The sequence below is a fragment of the Telmatherina bonti genome (genome assembly GCF_933228915.1).
Source record: "Telmatherina bonti genome assembly, chromosome: 1".
Lineage (NCBI taxonomy): Eukaryota > Metazoa > Chordata > Actinopteri > Atheriniformes > Telmatherinidae > Telmatherina > Telmatherina bonti.
In genome coordinates this window covers 46841600-46854397 of record NC_136619.1, presented here as the reverse complement: position 1 = coordinate 46854397, position 12798 = coordinate 46841600, and the positions used below count along the sequence as shown (strand labels likewise).

Genomic DNA, 12798 nt, shown 5'->3' with positions numbered 1-12798 from the left:
TATTTCTGCTGTAATCATGTTTATTTCTGCTGTAAATGTGTTTATTTCTACTGTAAACATGTTTATTCCTGCTGTAAACATGTTTATTTCTGCTGTAAACATGTTTATTTCTGCTGTAATCATGTTTATTTCTGCTGTGAACATGTTTATTTCTGCTGTAAACATGTTTATTTCTGCTGTAATCATGTTTATTTCTGCTGTAAACATGTTTATTTCTGCTGTAAACATGTTTATTTCTGCTGTAAACATGTTTATTTCTACTGTAAACATGTTTATTTCTGCTGTAAACATGTTTATTTCTCCTGTAAACATGTTTATTTCTACTGTAAACATGTTTATTTCTGCTGTAATCATGTTCATTTCTGCTGTAAACATGTTTGTTCCTGCTGTAAACATGTTTATTTCTGCTGTGAACATGTTTATTTCTGCTTTAAACATGTTTATTTCTACTGTAAACATGTTTATTTCTGCTGTAATCATGTTTATTTCTGCTGTAAATGTGTTTATTTCTACTGTAAACATGTTTATTCCTGCTGTAAACATGTTTATTTCTACTGTAATCATGTTTATTTCTGCTGTAATCATGTTTATTTCTGCTGTGAACATGTTTATTTCTACTGTAAACATGTTTATTTCTGCTGTAATCATGTTTATTTCTGCTGTAAACATGTTTATTTCTGCTGTAAACATGTTTATTTCTGCTGTAAACATGTTTATTTCTGCTGTAAACGTGTTTATTCCTGCTGTAAACGTGTTGATTCCTGCTGTAAACATGTTTATTTCTGCTGTAAACATGTTTATTTCTGCTGTAAACATGTTTATTCCTGCTGTAATCATGTTTATTTCTGCTGTAAACATGTTTATTTCTGCTGTAATCATGTTTATTCCTGCTGTAATCATGTTTATTTCTGCTGTAAACATGTTTATTTCTGCTGTAATCATGTTTATTTCTGCTGTAAACATGTTTATTCCTGCTGTAAACATGTTTATTTCTACTGTAAACATGTTTATTTCTGCTGTAATCATGTTTATTTCTGCTGTAAACATGTTTATTCCTGCTGTAAACATGTTTATTTCTGCTGTAAACATGTTTATTTCTGCTGTAAACATGTTTATTCCTGCTGTAAACGTGTTTATTCCTGCTGTAAACGTGTTGATTCCTGCTGTAAACATGTTTATTTCTGCTGTAATCATGTTTATTTCTGCTGTAAACATGTTTATTTCTGCTGTAAACATGTTTATTTCTGCTGTAACCATGTTTATTCCTGCTGTAAACATGTTTATTTCTACTGTAAACATGTTTATTTCTGCTGTAATCATGTTTATTCCTGCTGTAAACATGTTTATTTCTGCTGTAAACATGTTTATTTCTGCTTTAAACATGTTTATTTCTACTGTAAACATGTTTATTTCTGCTGTAATCATGTTTATTTCTGCTGTAAATGTGTTTATTTCTACTGTAAACATGTTTATTCCTGCTGTAAACATGTTTATTTCTGCTGTAAACATGTTTATTTCTGCTGTAATCATGTTTATTTCTGCTGTGAACATGTTTATTTCTACTGTAAACATGTTTATTTCTGCTGTAATCATGTTTATTTCTGCTGTAAACGTGTTTATTTCTGCTGTAAACATGTTTATTTCTGCTGTAAACATGTTTATTTCTGCTGTAAACGTGTTTATTCCTGCTGTAAACGTGTTGATTCCTGCTGTAAACATGTTTATTTCTGCTGTAATCATGTTTATTTCTGCTGTACACATGTTTATTTCTGCTGTAAACATGTTTATTTCTGCTGTAAACATGTTTATTTCTACTGTAAACATGTTTATTCCTGCTGTAATCATGTTTATTTCTGCTGTAAACATGTTTATTTCTGCTGTAAACATGTTTATTTCTACTGTAAACATGTTTATTCCTGCTGTAATCATGTTTATTTCTGCTGTAAACGTGTTTATTTCTGCTGTAAACATGTTTATTTCTACTGTAAACATGTTTATTTCTGCTGTAAACATATTTATTTCTACTGTAAACATGTTTATTTCTGCTGTAATCATGTTTATTTCTGCTGTAAACATGTTTGTTCCTGCTGTAAACATGTTTATTTCTGCTGTAAACATGTTTATTTCTGCTTTAAACATGTTTATTTCTACTGTAAACATGTTTATTTCTGCTGTAATCATGTTTATTTCTGCTGTAACCATGTTTATTCCTGCTGTAAACATGTTTATTTCTGCTGTAAACATGTTTATTTCTGCTGTAAACATGTTTATTTCTGCTGTAACCATGTTTATTCCTGCTGTAAACATGTTTATTTCTGCTGTAATCATGTTTATTTCTGCTGTAAACATGTTTATTTCTGCTGTAAACATGTTTATTTCTGCTGTAACCATGTTTATTTCTGCTGTGAACATGTTTATTCCTGCTGTAAACATGTTTATTTCTGCTGTAATCATGTTTATTTCTGCTGTGAACATGTTTATTCCTGCTGTAAACATGTTTATTCCTGTTGTAATCATGTTTATTTCTGCTGTAAACATGTTTATTTCTGCTGTAAACATGTTTATTCCTGCTGTAATCATGTTTATTTCTGCTGTAAACATGTTTATTTCTGCTGTAATCATGTTTATTCCTGCTGTAATCATGTTTATTTCTGCTGTAAACATGTTTATTTCTGCTGTAATCATGTTTATTTCTGCTGTAAACATGTTTATTCCTGCTGTAAACATGTTTATTTCTACTGTAAACATGTTTATTTCTGCTGTAATCATGTTTATTTCTGCTGTAAACATGTTTATTCCTGCTGTAAACATGTTTATTTCTGCTGTAAACATGTTTATTTCTGCTGTAAACATGTTTATTCCTGCTGTAAACGTGTTTATTCCTGCTGTAAACGTGTTGATTCCTGCTGTAAACATGTTTATTTCTGCTGTAATCATGTTTATTTCTGCTGTAAACATGTTTATTTCTGCTGTAAACATGTTTATTTCTGCTGTAACCATGTTTATTCCTGCTGTAAACATGTTTATTTCTACTGTAAACATGTTTATTTCTGCTGTAATCATGTTTATTCCTGCTCTAAACATGTTTATTTCTGCTGTAAACATGTTTATTTCTGCTTTAAACATGTTTATTTCTACTGTAAACATGTTTATTTCTGCTGTAATCATGTTTATTTCTGCTGTAAATGTGTTTATTTCTACTGTAAACATGTTTATTCCTGCTGTAAACATGTTTATTTCTGCTGTAAACATGTTTATTTCTGCTGTAATCATGTTTATTTCTGCTGTGAACATGTTTATTTCTACTGTAAACATGTTTATTTCTGCTGTAATCATGTTTATTTCTGCTGTAAACATGTTTATTTCTGCTGTAAACGTGTTTATTTCTGCTGTAAACATGTTTATTTCTGCTGTAAACATGTTTATTTCTGCTGTAAACGTGTTTATTCCTGCTGTAAACGTGTTGATTCCTGCTGTAAACATGTTTATTTCTGCTGTAATCATGTTTATTTCTGCTGTACACATGTTTATTTCTGCTGTAAACATGTTTATTTCTGCTGTAAACATGTTTATTTCTACTGTAAACATGTTTATTCCTGCTGTAATCATGTTTATTTCTGCTGTAAACATGTTTATTTCTGCTGTAAACATGTTTATTTCTACTGTAAACATGTTTATTCCTGCTGTAATCATGTTTATTTCTGCTGTAAACGTGTTTATTTCTGCTGTAAACATGTTTATTTCTACTGTAAACATGTTTATTTCTGCTGTAAACATATTTATTTCTACTGTAAACATGTTTATTTCTGCTGTAATCATGTTCATTTCTGCTGTAAACATGTTTGTTCCTGCTGTAAACATGTTTATTTCTGCTGTAAACATGTTTATTTCTGCTTTAAACATGTTTATTTCTACTGTAAACATGTTTATTTCTGCTGTAATCATGTTTATTTCTGCTGTAAATGTGTTTATTTCTACTGTAAACATGTTTATTCCTGCTGTAAACATGTTTATTTCTGCTGTAAACATGTTTATTTCTGCTGTAATCATGTTTATTTCTGCTGTAAACATGTTTATTTCTGCTGTAATCATGTTTATTTCTGCTGTAAACATGTTTATTCCTGCTGTAAACATGTTTATGTCTACTGTAAACATGTTTATTTCTGCTGTAATCATGTTTATTTCTGCTGTAAACATGTTTATTCCTGCTGTAAACATGTTTATTTCTGCTGTAAACATGTTTATTCCTGCTGTAATCATGTTTATTTCTGCTGTAAACGTGTTTATTTCTGCTGTAAACATGTTTATTTCTGCTGTAAACATGTTTATTCCTGCTGTAATCATGTTTATTTCTGCTGTAAACGTGTTTATTTCTGCTGTAAACATGTTTATTTCTGCTGTAAACGTGTTTATTTCTGCTGTAAACGTGTTTATTCCTGCTGTAAACGTGTTGATTCCTGCTGTAAACATGTTTATTTCTGCTGTAATCATGTTTATTTCTGCTGTAAACATGTTTATTTCTGCTGTAAACATGTTTATTTCTGCTGTAAACATGTTTATTTCTGCTGTAAACATGTTTATTCCTGCTGTAATCATGTTTATTTCTGCTGTGAACGTGTTTATTTCTGCTGTAAACATGTTTATTTCTACTGTAAACATGTTTATTTCTGCTGTAATCATGTTTATTTCTGCTGTAAACATGTTTATTTCTGCTGTAAACATGTTTATTCCTGCTGTAAACATGTTTATTTCTACTGTAAACATGTTTATTTCTGCTGTAAACATGTTTATTTCTACTGTAAACATGTTTATTTCTGCTGTAATCATGTTTATTTCTGCTGTAAACATGTTTATTCCTGCTGTAAACATGTTTATTTCTGCTGTAAACATGTTTATTTCTGCTGTAAACATGTTTATTCCTGCTGTAAACATGTTTATTTCTACTGTAAACATGTTTATTTCTGCTGTAATCATGTTTATTTCTGCTGTAAACATGTTTATTCCTGCTGTAAACATGTTTATTTCTGCTGTAATCATGTTTATTTCTGCTGTAAACATGTTTATTCCTGCTGTAAACGTGTTTATTTCTGCTGTAAACATGTTTATTCCTGCTGTAAACGTGTTTATTCCTGCTGTAACCATGTTTATTCCTGCTGTAAACATGTTTATTTCTGCTGTAATCATGTTTATTTCTGCTGTAAACATGTTTATTTCTGCTGTAAACATGTTTATTTCTGCTGTAACCATGTTTATTCCTGCTGTAAACATGTTTATTTCTACTGTAAACATGTTTATTTCTGCTGTAATCATGTTTATTTCTGCTGTGAACATGTTTATTCCTGCTGTAAACATGTTTATTCCTGCTGTAATCATGTTTATTTCTGCTGTAAACATGTTTATTTCTGCTGTAAACATGTTTATTCCTGCTGTAATCATGTTTATTTCTGCTGTAAACATGTTTATTTCTGCTGTAATCATGTTTATTCCTGCTGTAATCATGTTTATTTCTGCTGTAAACATGTTTATTTCTGCTGTAATCATGTTTATTCCTGCTGTAAACATGTTTATTCCTGCTGTAAACATGTTTATTTCTGCTGTAAACATGTTTATTTCTGCTGTAATCATGTTTATTTCTGCTGTAAACATGTTTATTCCTGCTGTAAACATGTTTATTTCTACTGTAAACATGTTTATTTCTGCTGTAATCATGTTTATTTCTGCTGTAAACATGTTTATTCCTGCTGTAAACATGTTTATTTCTGCTGTAAACATGTTTATTTCTGCTGTAATCATGTTTATTTCTGCTGTAAACATGTTTATTTCTGCTGTAAACATGTTTATTTCTGCTGTAACCATGTTTATTTCTGCTGTGAACATGTTTATTCCTGCTGTAAACATGTTTATTCCTGCTGTAATCATGTTTATTTCTGCTGTAAACATGTTTATTTCTACTGTAAACATGTTTATTTCTGCTGTAAACATGTTTATTTCTGCTGTAATCATGTTTATTCCTGCTGTAAACATGTTTATTTCTGCTGTAATCATGTTTATTTCTGCTGTGCACATGTTTATTTCTACTGTAAACATGTTTATTTCTGCTGTAATCATGTTTATTTCTGCTGTAAACGTGTTTATTTCTGCTGTAAACATGTTTATTTCTGCTGTAAACGTGTTTATTCCTGCTGTAAACGTGTTGATTCCTGCTGTAAACATGTTTATTTCTGCTGTAATCATGTTTATTTCTGCTGTACACATGTTTATTTCTGCTGTAAACATGTTTATTTCTGCTGTAAACATGTTTATTTCTACTGTAAACATGTTTATTCCTGCTGTAATCATGTTTATTTCTGCTGTAAACATGTTTATTTCTGCTGTAAACATGTTTATTTCTACTGTAAACATGTTTATTCCTGCTGTAATCATGTTTATTTCTGCTGTAAACGTGTTTATTTCTGCTGTAAACATGTTTATTTCTACTGTAAACATGTTTATTTCTGCTGTAAACATATTTATTTCTACTGTAAACATGTTTATTTCTGCTGTAATCATGTTCATTTCTGCTGTAAACATGTTTGTTCCTGCTGTAAACATGTTTATTTCTGCTGTAAACATGTTTATTTCTGCTTTAAACATGTTTATTTCTACTGTAAACATGTTTATTTCTGCTGTAATCATGTTTATTTCTGCTGTAAATGTGTTTATTTCTACTGTAAACATGTTTATTCCTGCTGTAAACATGTTTATTTCTGCTGTAAACATGTTTATTTCTGCCTTAATCATGTTTATTTCTGCTGTAAACATGTTTATTTCTGCTGTAATCATGTTTATTTCTGCTGTAAACATGTTTATTCCTGCTGTAAACATGTTTATGTCTACTGTAAACATGTTTATTTCTGCTGTAAACATGTTTATTCCTGCTGTAATCATGTTTATTTCTGCTGTGAACGTGTTTATTTCTGCTGTAAACATGTTTATTTCTACTGTAAACATGTTTATTTCTGCTGTAAACATATTTATTTCTACTGTAAACATGTTTATTTCTGCTGTAATCATGTTTATTTCTGCTGTAAACATGTTTGTTCCTGCTGTAATCATGTTTATTTCTGCTGTAAACATGTTTATTCCTGCTGTAAACATGTTTATTTCTGCTGTAAATGTGTTTATTCCTGCTGTAATCATGTTTATTTCTGCTGTAAACGTGTTTATTTCTGCTGTAAACATGTTTATTTCTGCTGTAAACATGTTTATTTCTGCTGTAAACATGTTTGTTCCTGCTGTAATCATGTTTATTTCTGCTGTAAACATGTTTATTCCTGCTGTAAACATGTTTATTTCTGCTGTAAATGTGTTTATTCCTGCTGTAATCATGTTTATTTCTGCTGTAAACGTGTTTATTTCTGCTGTAAACATGTTTATTTCTGCTGTAAACATGTTTATTTCTGCTGTAAACGTGTTTATTTCTGCTGTAAACATGTTTATTTCTGCTGTAAACGTGTTTATTCCTGCTGTAAACGTGTTGATTCCTGCTGTAAACATGTTTATTTCTGCTGTAATCATGTTTATTTCTGCTGTACACATGTTTATTTCTGCTGTAAACATGTTTATTTCTGCTGTAAACATGTTTATTTCTACTGTAAACATGTTTATTCCTGCTGTAATCATGTTTATTTCTGCTGTAAACATGTTTATTTCTGCTGTAAACATGTTTATTTCTACTGTAAACATGTTTATTCCTGCTGTAATCATGTTTATTTCTGCTGTAAACGTGTTTATTTCTGCTGTAAACATGTTTATTTCTACTGTAAACATGTTTATTTCTGCTGTAAACATATTTATTTCTACTGTAAACATGTTTATTTCTGCTGTAATCATGTTCATTTCTGCTGTAAACATGTTTGTTCCTGCTGTAAACATGTTTATTTCTGCTGTAAACATGTTTATTTCTGCTTTAAACATGTTTATTTCTACTGTAAACATGTTTATTTCTGCTGTAATCATGTTTATTTCTGCTGTAAATGTGTTTATTTCTACTGTAAACATGTTTATTCCTGCTGTAAACATGTTTATTTCTGCTGTAAACATGTTTATTTCTGCCTTAATCATGTTTATTTCTGCTGTAAACATGTTTATTTCTGCTGTAATCATGTTTATTTCTGCTGTAAACATGTTTATTCCTGCTGTAAACATGTTTATGTCTACTGTAAACATGTTTATTTCTGCTGTAAACATGTTTATTCCTGCTGTAATCATGTTTATTTCTGCTGTGAACGTGTTTATTTCTGCTGTAAACATGTTTATTTCTACTGTAAACATGTTTATTTCTGCTGTAAACATATTTATTTCTACTGTAAACATGTTTATTTCTGCTGTAATCATGTTTATTTCTGCTGTAAACATGTTTGTTCCTGCTGTAATCATGTTTATTTCTGCTGTAAACATGTTTATTCCTGCTGTAAACATGTTTATTTCTGCTGTAAATGTGTTTATTCCTGCTGTAATCATGTTTATTTCTGCTGTAAACGTGTTTATTTCTGCTGTAAACATGTTTATTTCTGCTGTAAACATGTTTATTTCTGCTGTAAACATGTTTGTTCCTGCTGTAATCATGTTTATTTCTGCTGTAAACATGTTTATTCCTGCTGTAAACATGTTTATTTCTGCTGTAAATGTGTTTATTCCTGCTGTAATCATGTTTATTTCTGCTGTAAACGTGTTTATTTCTGCTGTAAACATGTTTATTTCTGCTGTAAACATGTTTATTTCTGCTGTAAACGTGTTTATTCCTGCTGTAAACGTGTTGATTCCTGCTGTAAACATGTTTATTTCTGCTGTAATCATGTTTATTTCTGCTGTAAACATGTTTATTTCTGCTGTAAACATGTTTATTTCTGCTGTAAACATGTTTATTTCTACTGTAAACATGTTTATTCCTGCTGTAATCATGTTTATTTCTGCTGTAAACGTGTTTATTTCTGCTGTAAACATGTTTATTTCTACTGTAAACATGTTTATTTCTGCTGTAAACATGTTTGTTCCTGCTGTAAACATGTTTATTTCTGCTGTAAACATGTTTATTTCTGCTTTAAACATGTTTATTTCTACTGTAAACATGTTTATTTCTGCTGTAATCATGTTTATTTCTGCTGTAAATGTGTTTATTTCTACTGTAAACATGTTTATTCCTGCTGTAAACATGTTTATTTCTGCTGTAAACATGTTTATTTCTGCTGTAAACATGTTTATTCCTGCTGTAAACGTGTTTATTCCTGCTGTAAACATGTTTATTTCTGCTGTAAACATGTTTATTCCTGCTGTAAACATGTTTATTTCTGCTGTAAACATGTTTATTCCTGCTGTAAACATGTTTATTTCTACTGTAAACATGTTTATTTCTGCTGTAATCATGTTTATTTCTGCTGTAAACATGTTTATTTCTGCTGTAAACATGTTTATTCCTGCTGTAAACATGTTTATTTCTACTGTAAACATGTTTATTTCTGCTGTAATCATGTTTATTTCTGCTGTAAACATGTTTATTCCTGCTGTAAACATGTTTATTTCTGCTGTAAACATGTTTATTTCTGCTGTAAACATGTTTATTCCTGCTGTAAACGTGTTTATTCTTGCTGTAAACGTGTTGATTCCTGCTGTAAACATGTTTATTTCTGCTGTAATCATGTTTATTTCTGCTGTAAACATGTTTATTTCTGCTGTAAACATGTTTATTTCTGCTGTAACCATGTTTATTCCTGCTGTAAACATGTTTATTTCTACTGTAAACATGTTTATTTCTGCTGTAATCATGTTTATTTCTGCTGTGAACATGTTTATTTCTGCTGTAAACATGTTTATTTCTGCTATTAACGTGTTTATTCCTGCTGTAAACATGTTTATTCCTGCTGTAATCATGTTTATTTCTGCTGTAAACATGTTTATTTCTGCTGTAAACATGTTTATTCCTGCTGTAATCATGTTTATTTCTGCTGTAAACATGTTTATTTCTGCTGTAATCATGTTTATTCCTGCTGTAATCATGTTTATTTCTGCTGTAAACATGTTTATTTCTGCTGTAATCATGTTTATTTCTGCTGTAAACATGTTTATTCCTGCTGTAAACATGTTTATTTCTACTGTAAACATGTTTATTTCTGCTGTAATCATGTTTATTCCTGCTGTAAACATGTTTATTTCTACTGTAAACATGTTTATTTCTGCTGTAATCATGTTTATTCCTGCTGTAAACATGTTTATTTCTGCTGTAAACATGTTTATTTCTGCTGTAAACATGTTTATTCCTGCTGTAAACGTGTTTATTTCTGCTGTAAACATGTTTATTTCTACTGTAAACATGTTTATTTCTGCTGTAAACATATTTATTTCTACTGTAAACATGTTTATTTCTGCTGTAATCATGTTTATTTCTTCTGTAAACATGTTTGTTCCTGCTGTAAACATGTTTATTTCTGCTGTAAACATGTTTATTTCTGCTTTAAACATGTTTATTTCTACTGTAAACATGTTTATTTCTGCTGTAATCATGTTTATTTCTGCTGTGAACATGTTTATTTCTGCTGTAAACATGTTTATTTCTGCTATAAACGTGTTTATTCCTGCTGTAAACATGTTTATTCCTGCTGTAATCATGTTTATTTCTGCTGTAAACATGTTTATTTCTGCTGTAATCATGTTTATTTCTGCTGTAAACATGTTTATTCCTGCTGTAAACATGTTTATTTCTACTGTAAACATGTTTATTTCTGCTGTAATCATGTTTATTCCTGCTGTAAACATGTTTATTTCTACTGTAAACATGTTTATTTCTGCTGTAATCATGTTTATTCCTGCTGTAAACATGTTTATTTCTGCTGTAAACATGTTTATTTCTGCTGTAAACATGTTTATTCCTGCTGTAAACGTGTTTATTTCTGCTGTAAACATGTTTATTTCTACTGTAAACATGTTTATTTCTGCTGTAAACATATTTATTTCTACTGTAAACATGTTTATTTCTGCTGTAATCATGTTTATTTCTTCTGTAAACATGTTTGTTCCTGCTGTAAACATGTTTATTTCTGCTGTAAACATGTTTATTTCTGCTTTAAACATGTTTATTTCTACTGTAAACATGTTTATTTCTGCTGTAATCATGTTTATTTCTGCTGTGAACATGTTTATTTCTGCTGTAAACATGTTTATTTCTGCTATAAACGTGTTTATTCCTGCTGTAAACATGTTTATTCCTGCTGTAATCATGTTTATTTCTGCTGTAAACATGTTTATTTCTGCTGTAAACGTGTTTATTCCTGCTGTAATCATGTTTATTTCTGCTCTAAACATGTTTATTTCTGCTGTAATCATGTTTATTCCTGCTGTAATCATGTTTATTTCTGCTGTAAACATGTTTATTTCTGCTGTAATCATGTTTATTTCTGCTGTAAACATGTTTATTTCTGCTGTAAACGTGTTTATTCCTGCTGTGAAGTTGGTCTTTTTAACATGGGAGTCTATGGGGATTTGCTGTTGAGGAGCCCCTGGTGGATGAAAGGGGAACTGCAGTTTCTGTCACTTGCACAAAGGCTTATTAACTGCAGGAGGTCCCTGCTTGGCTGTCATACAAGTCGTAAGCCCTAACCAAAGAAGAAGTGCGATTTAGCTCACCTGTCCACAGCTGGAGGTTAAGCACTCTCCAAACGGCTCGATGGGACTGACTTTGTAGTGATCAATCAGCTCAGCTAGGCTGCCAAACAGCTGACAGTCTCCAGCTATGACGAACTGCCCATCCTGATCTTGGGTGATGACAAAATGGCGACACCTCTCCTGGCCCCTGAGTAGGAGAGTGTGAAAGGAAACAGAAATAACACACACTCAAAAAGACAATACACTGTTGCCTCACTTGTAGGACAGGATGTATCCGATGGCTTTATCACTGAGGCGGATGAGGAAGCAGCCCAGAGCCTTGTCTCTCAGCAGATCTTCTGCATCCCTGCAGCAGGAAGAGATATAAGTACCTCCAGGTAGATTACAAACACGTCAGTAGGAACTAAACGTTTCATTTAGCCAGACGCCTCTTTCCTAGTAATCCCTTCCTGCCTTCAGTTTACGTCCAGTTACCATGGAAACCCATTTCTGCTACCTTGAAATAAAAAATACTGACAAAGTATTTTAATTATGAGATTTATATACAGTATGTATTGTGAAAGGGAGAAAGTAAAGACAAGCATGAAAATAAGACTGACTTTTAGTGTCTGGAGAGAGCTCTGAGAAGAGACAGGATGGAGATGATACTAGATAGAAGCAGGTAGGATGAAGATGCTGGCAGGAAGAAGATGATTAAACTTAAGTGGGATAAAATAAATTAATGACTTCATCCATTATCTAATAATTATGACTTTAAATGTTATTAGAATGACATTAAATCTGGGTTAGGTAATGTTGGGGAACTGGCGCCTTGTCTTGGCCCCTCCCCCTGTCTTGTCTCCTACCTATACACTGGCTCCTCCCCTGCCATGACTCCTCCCTCTACGTTAACCCCTCCCCCTATCCTGGCTCCTCCCCCTGCATTGGCTCCTCCCCCTCTGGTTCTGCTCCTTGCGTGATCCGAGGCTTTTTTATTCGCAGCTTTTTCCACCAAAGATTTTCTCTTTCTCGGCTGTTTAGCAGGAGGAGGCAAATAAACCGAGCCGGGTCGGGAAATCCTTCCTGCATTTTCTCAGCCATGTTTGCCTTCCGAGTTTCTTCTTCACTACTTTGTATTTTCATCCTAACACGCTGTTTATATGCAGGGTGTGGCTATCAGGT

The 12798-nt window shown here is 31.5% G+C and overlaps 1 protein-coding gene across 1 annotated transcript in view; it reads right to left on the bottom strand.

The window, feature by feature from the left end:
- The window catches only part of sh2d7 (SH2 domain containing 7), a gene marked incomplete at its 3' end in the record, with an annotated part of 185434 nt that overhangs the window by 171144 nt on the left and 1492 nt on the right, over positions 1-12798 (bottom strand). The window contains exons 3-4 of the mRNA XM_079264993.1: positions 11894-11983; positions 11659-11824 (exon numbers count right to left, since the gene is read on the bottom strand). Coding sequence (XP_079121119.1) covers positions 11659-11824; positions 11894-11983 — 256 coding nt within the window. The remainder of the gene's footprint in view (positions 1-11658; positions 11825-11893; positions 11984-12798) is intronic.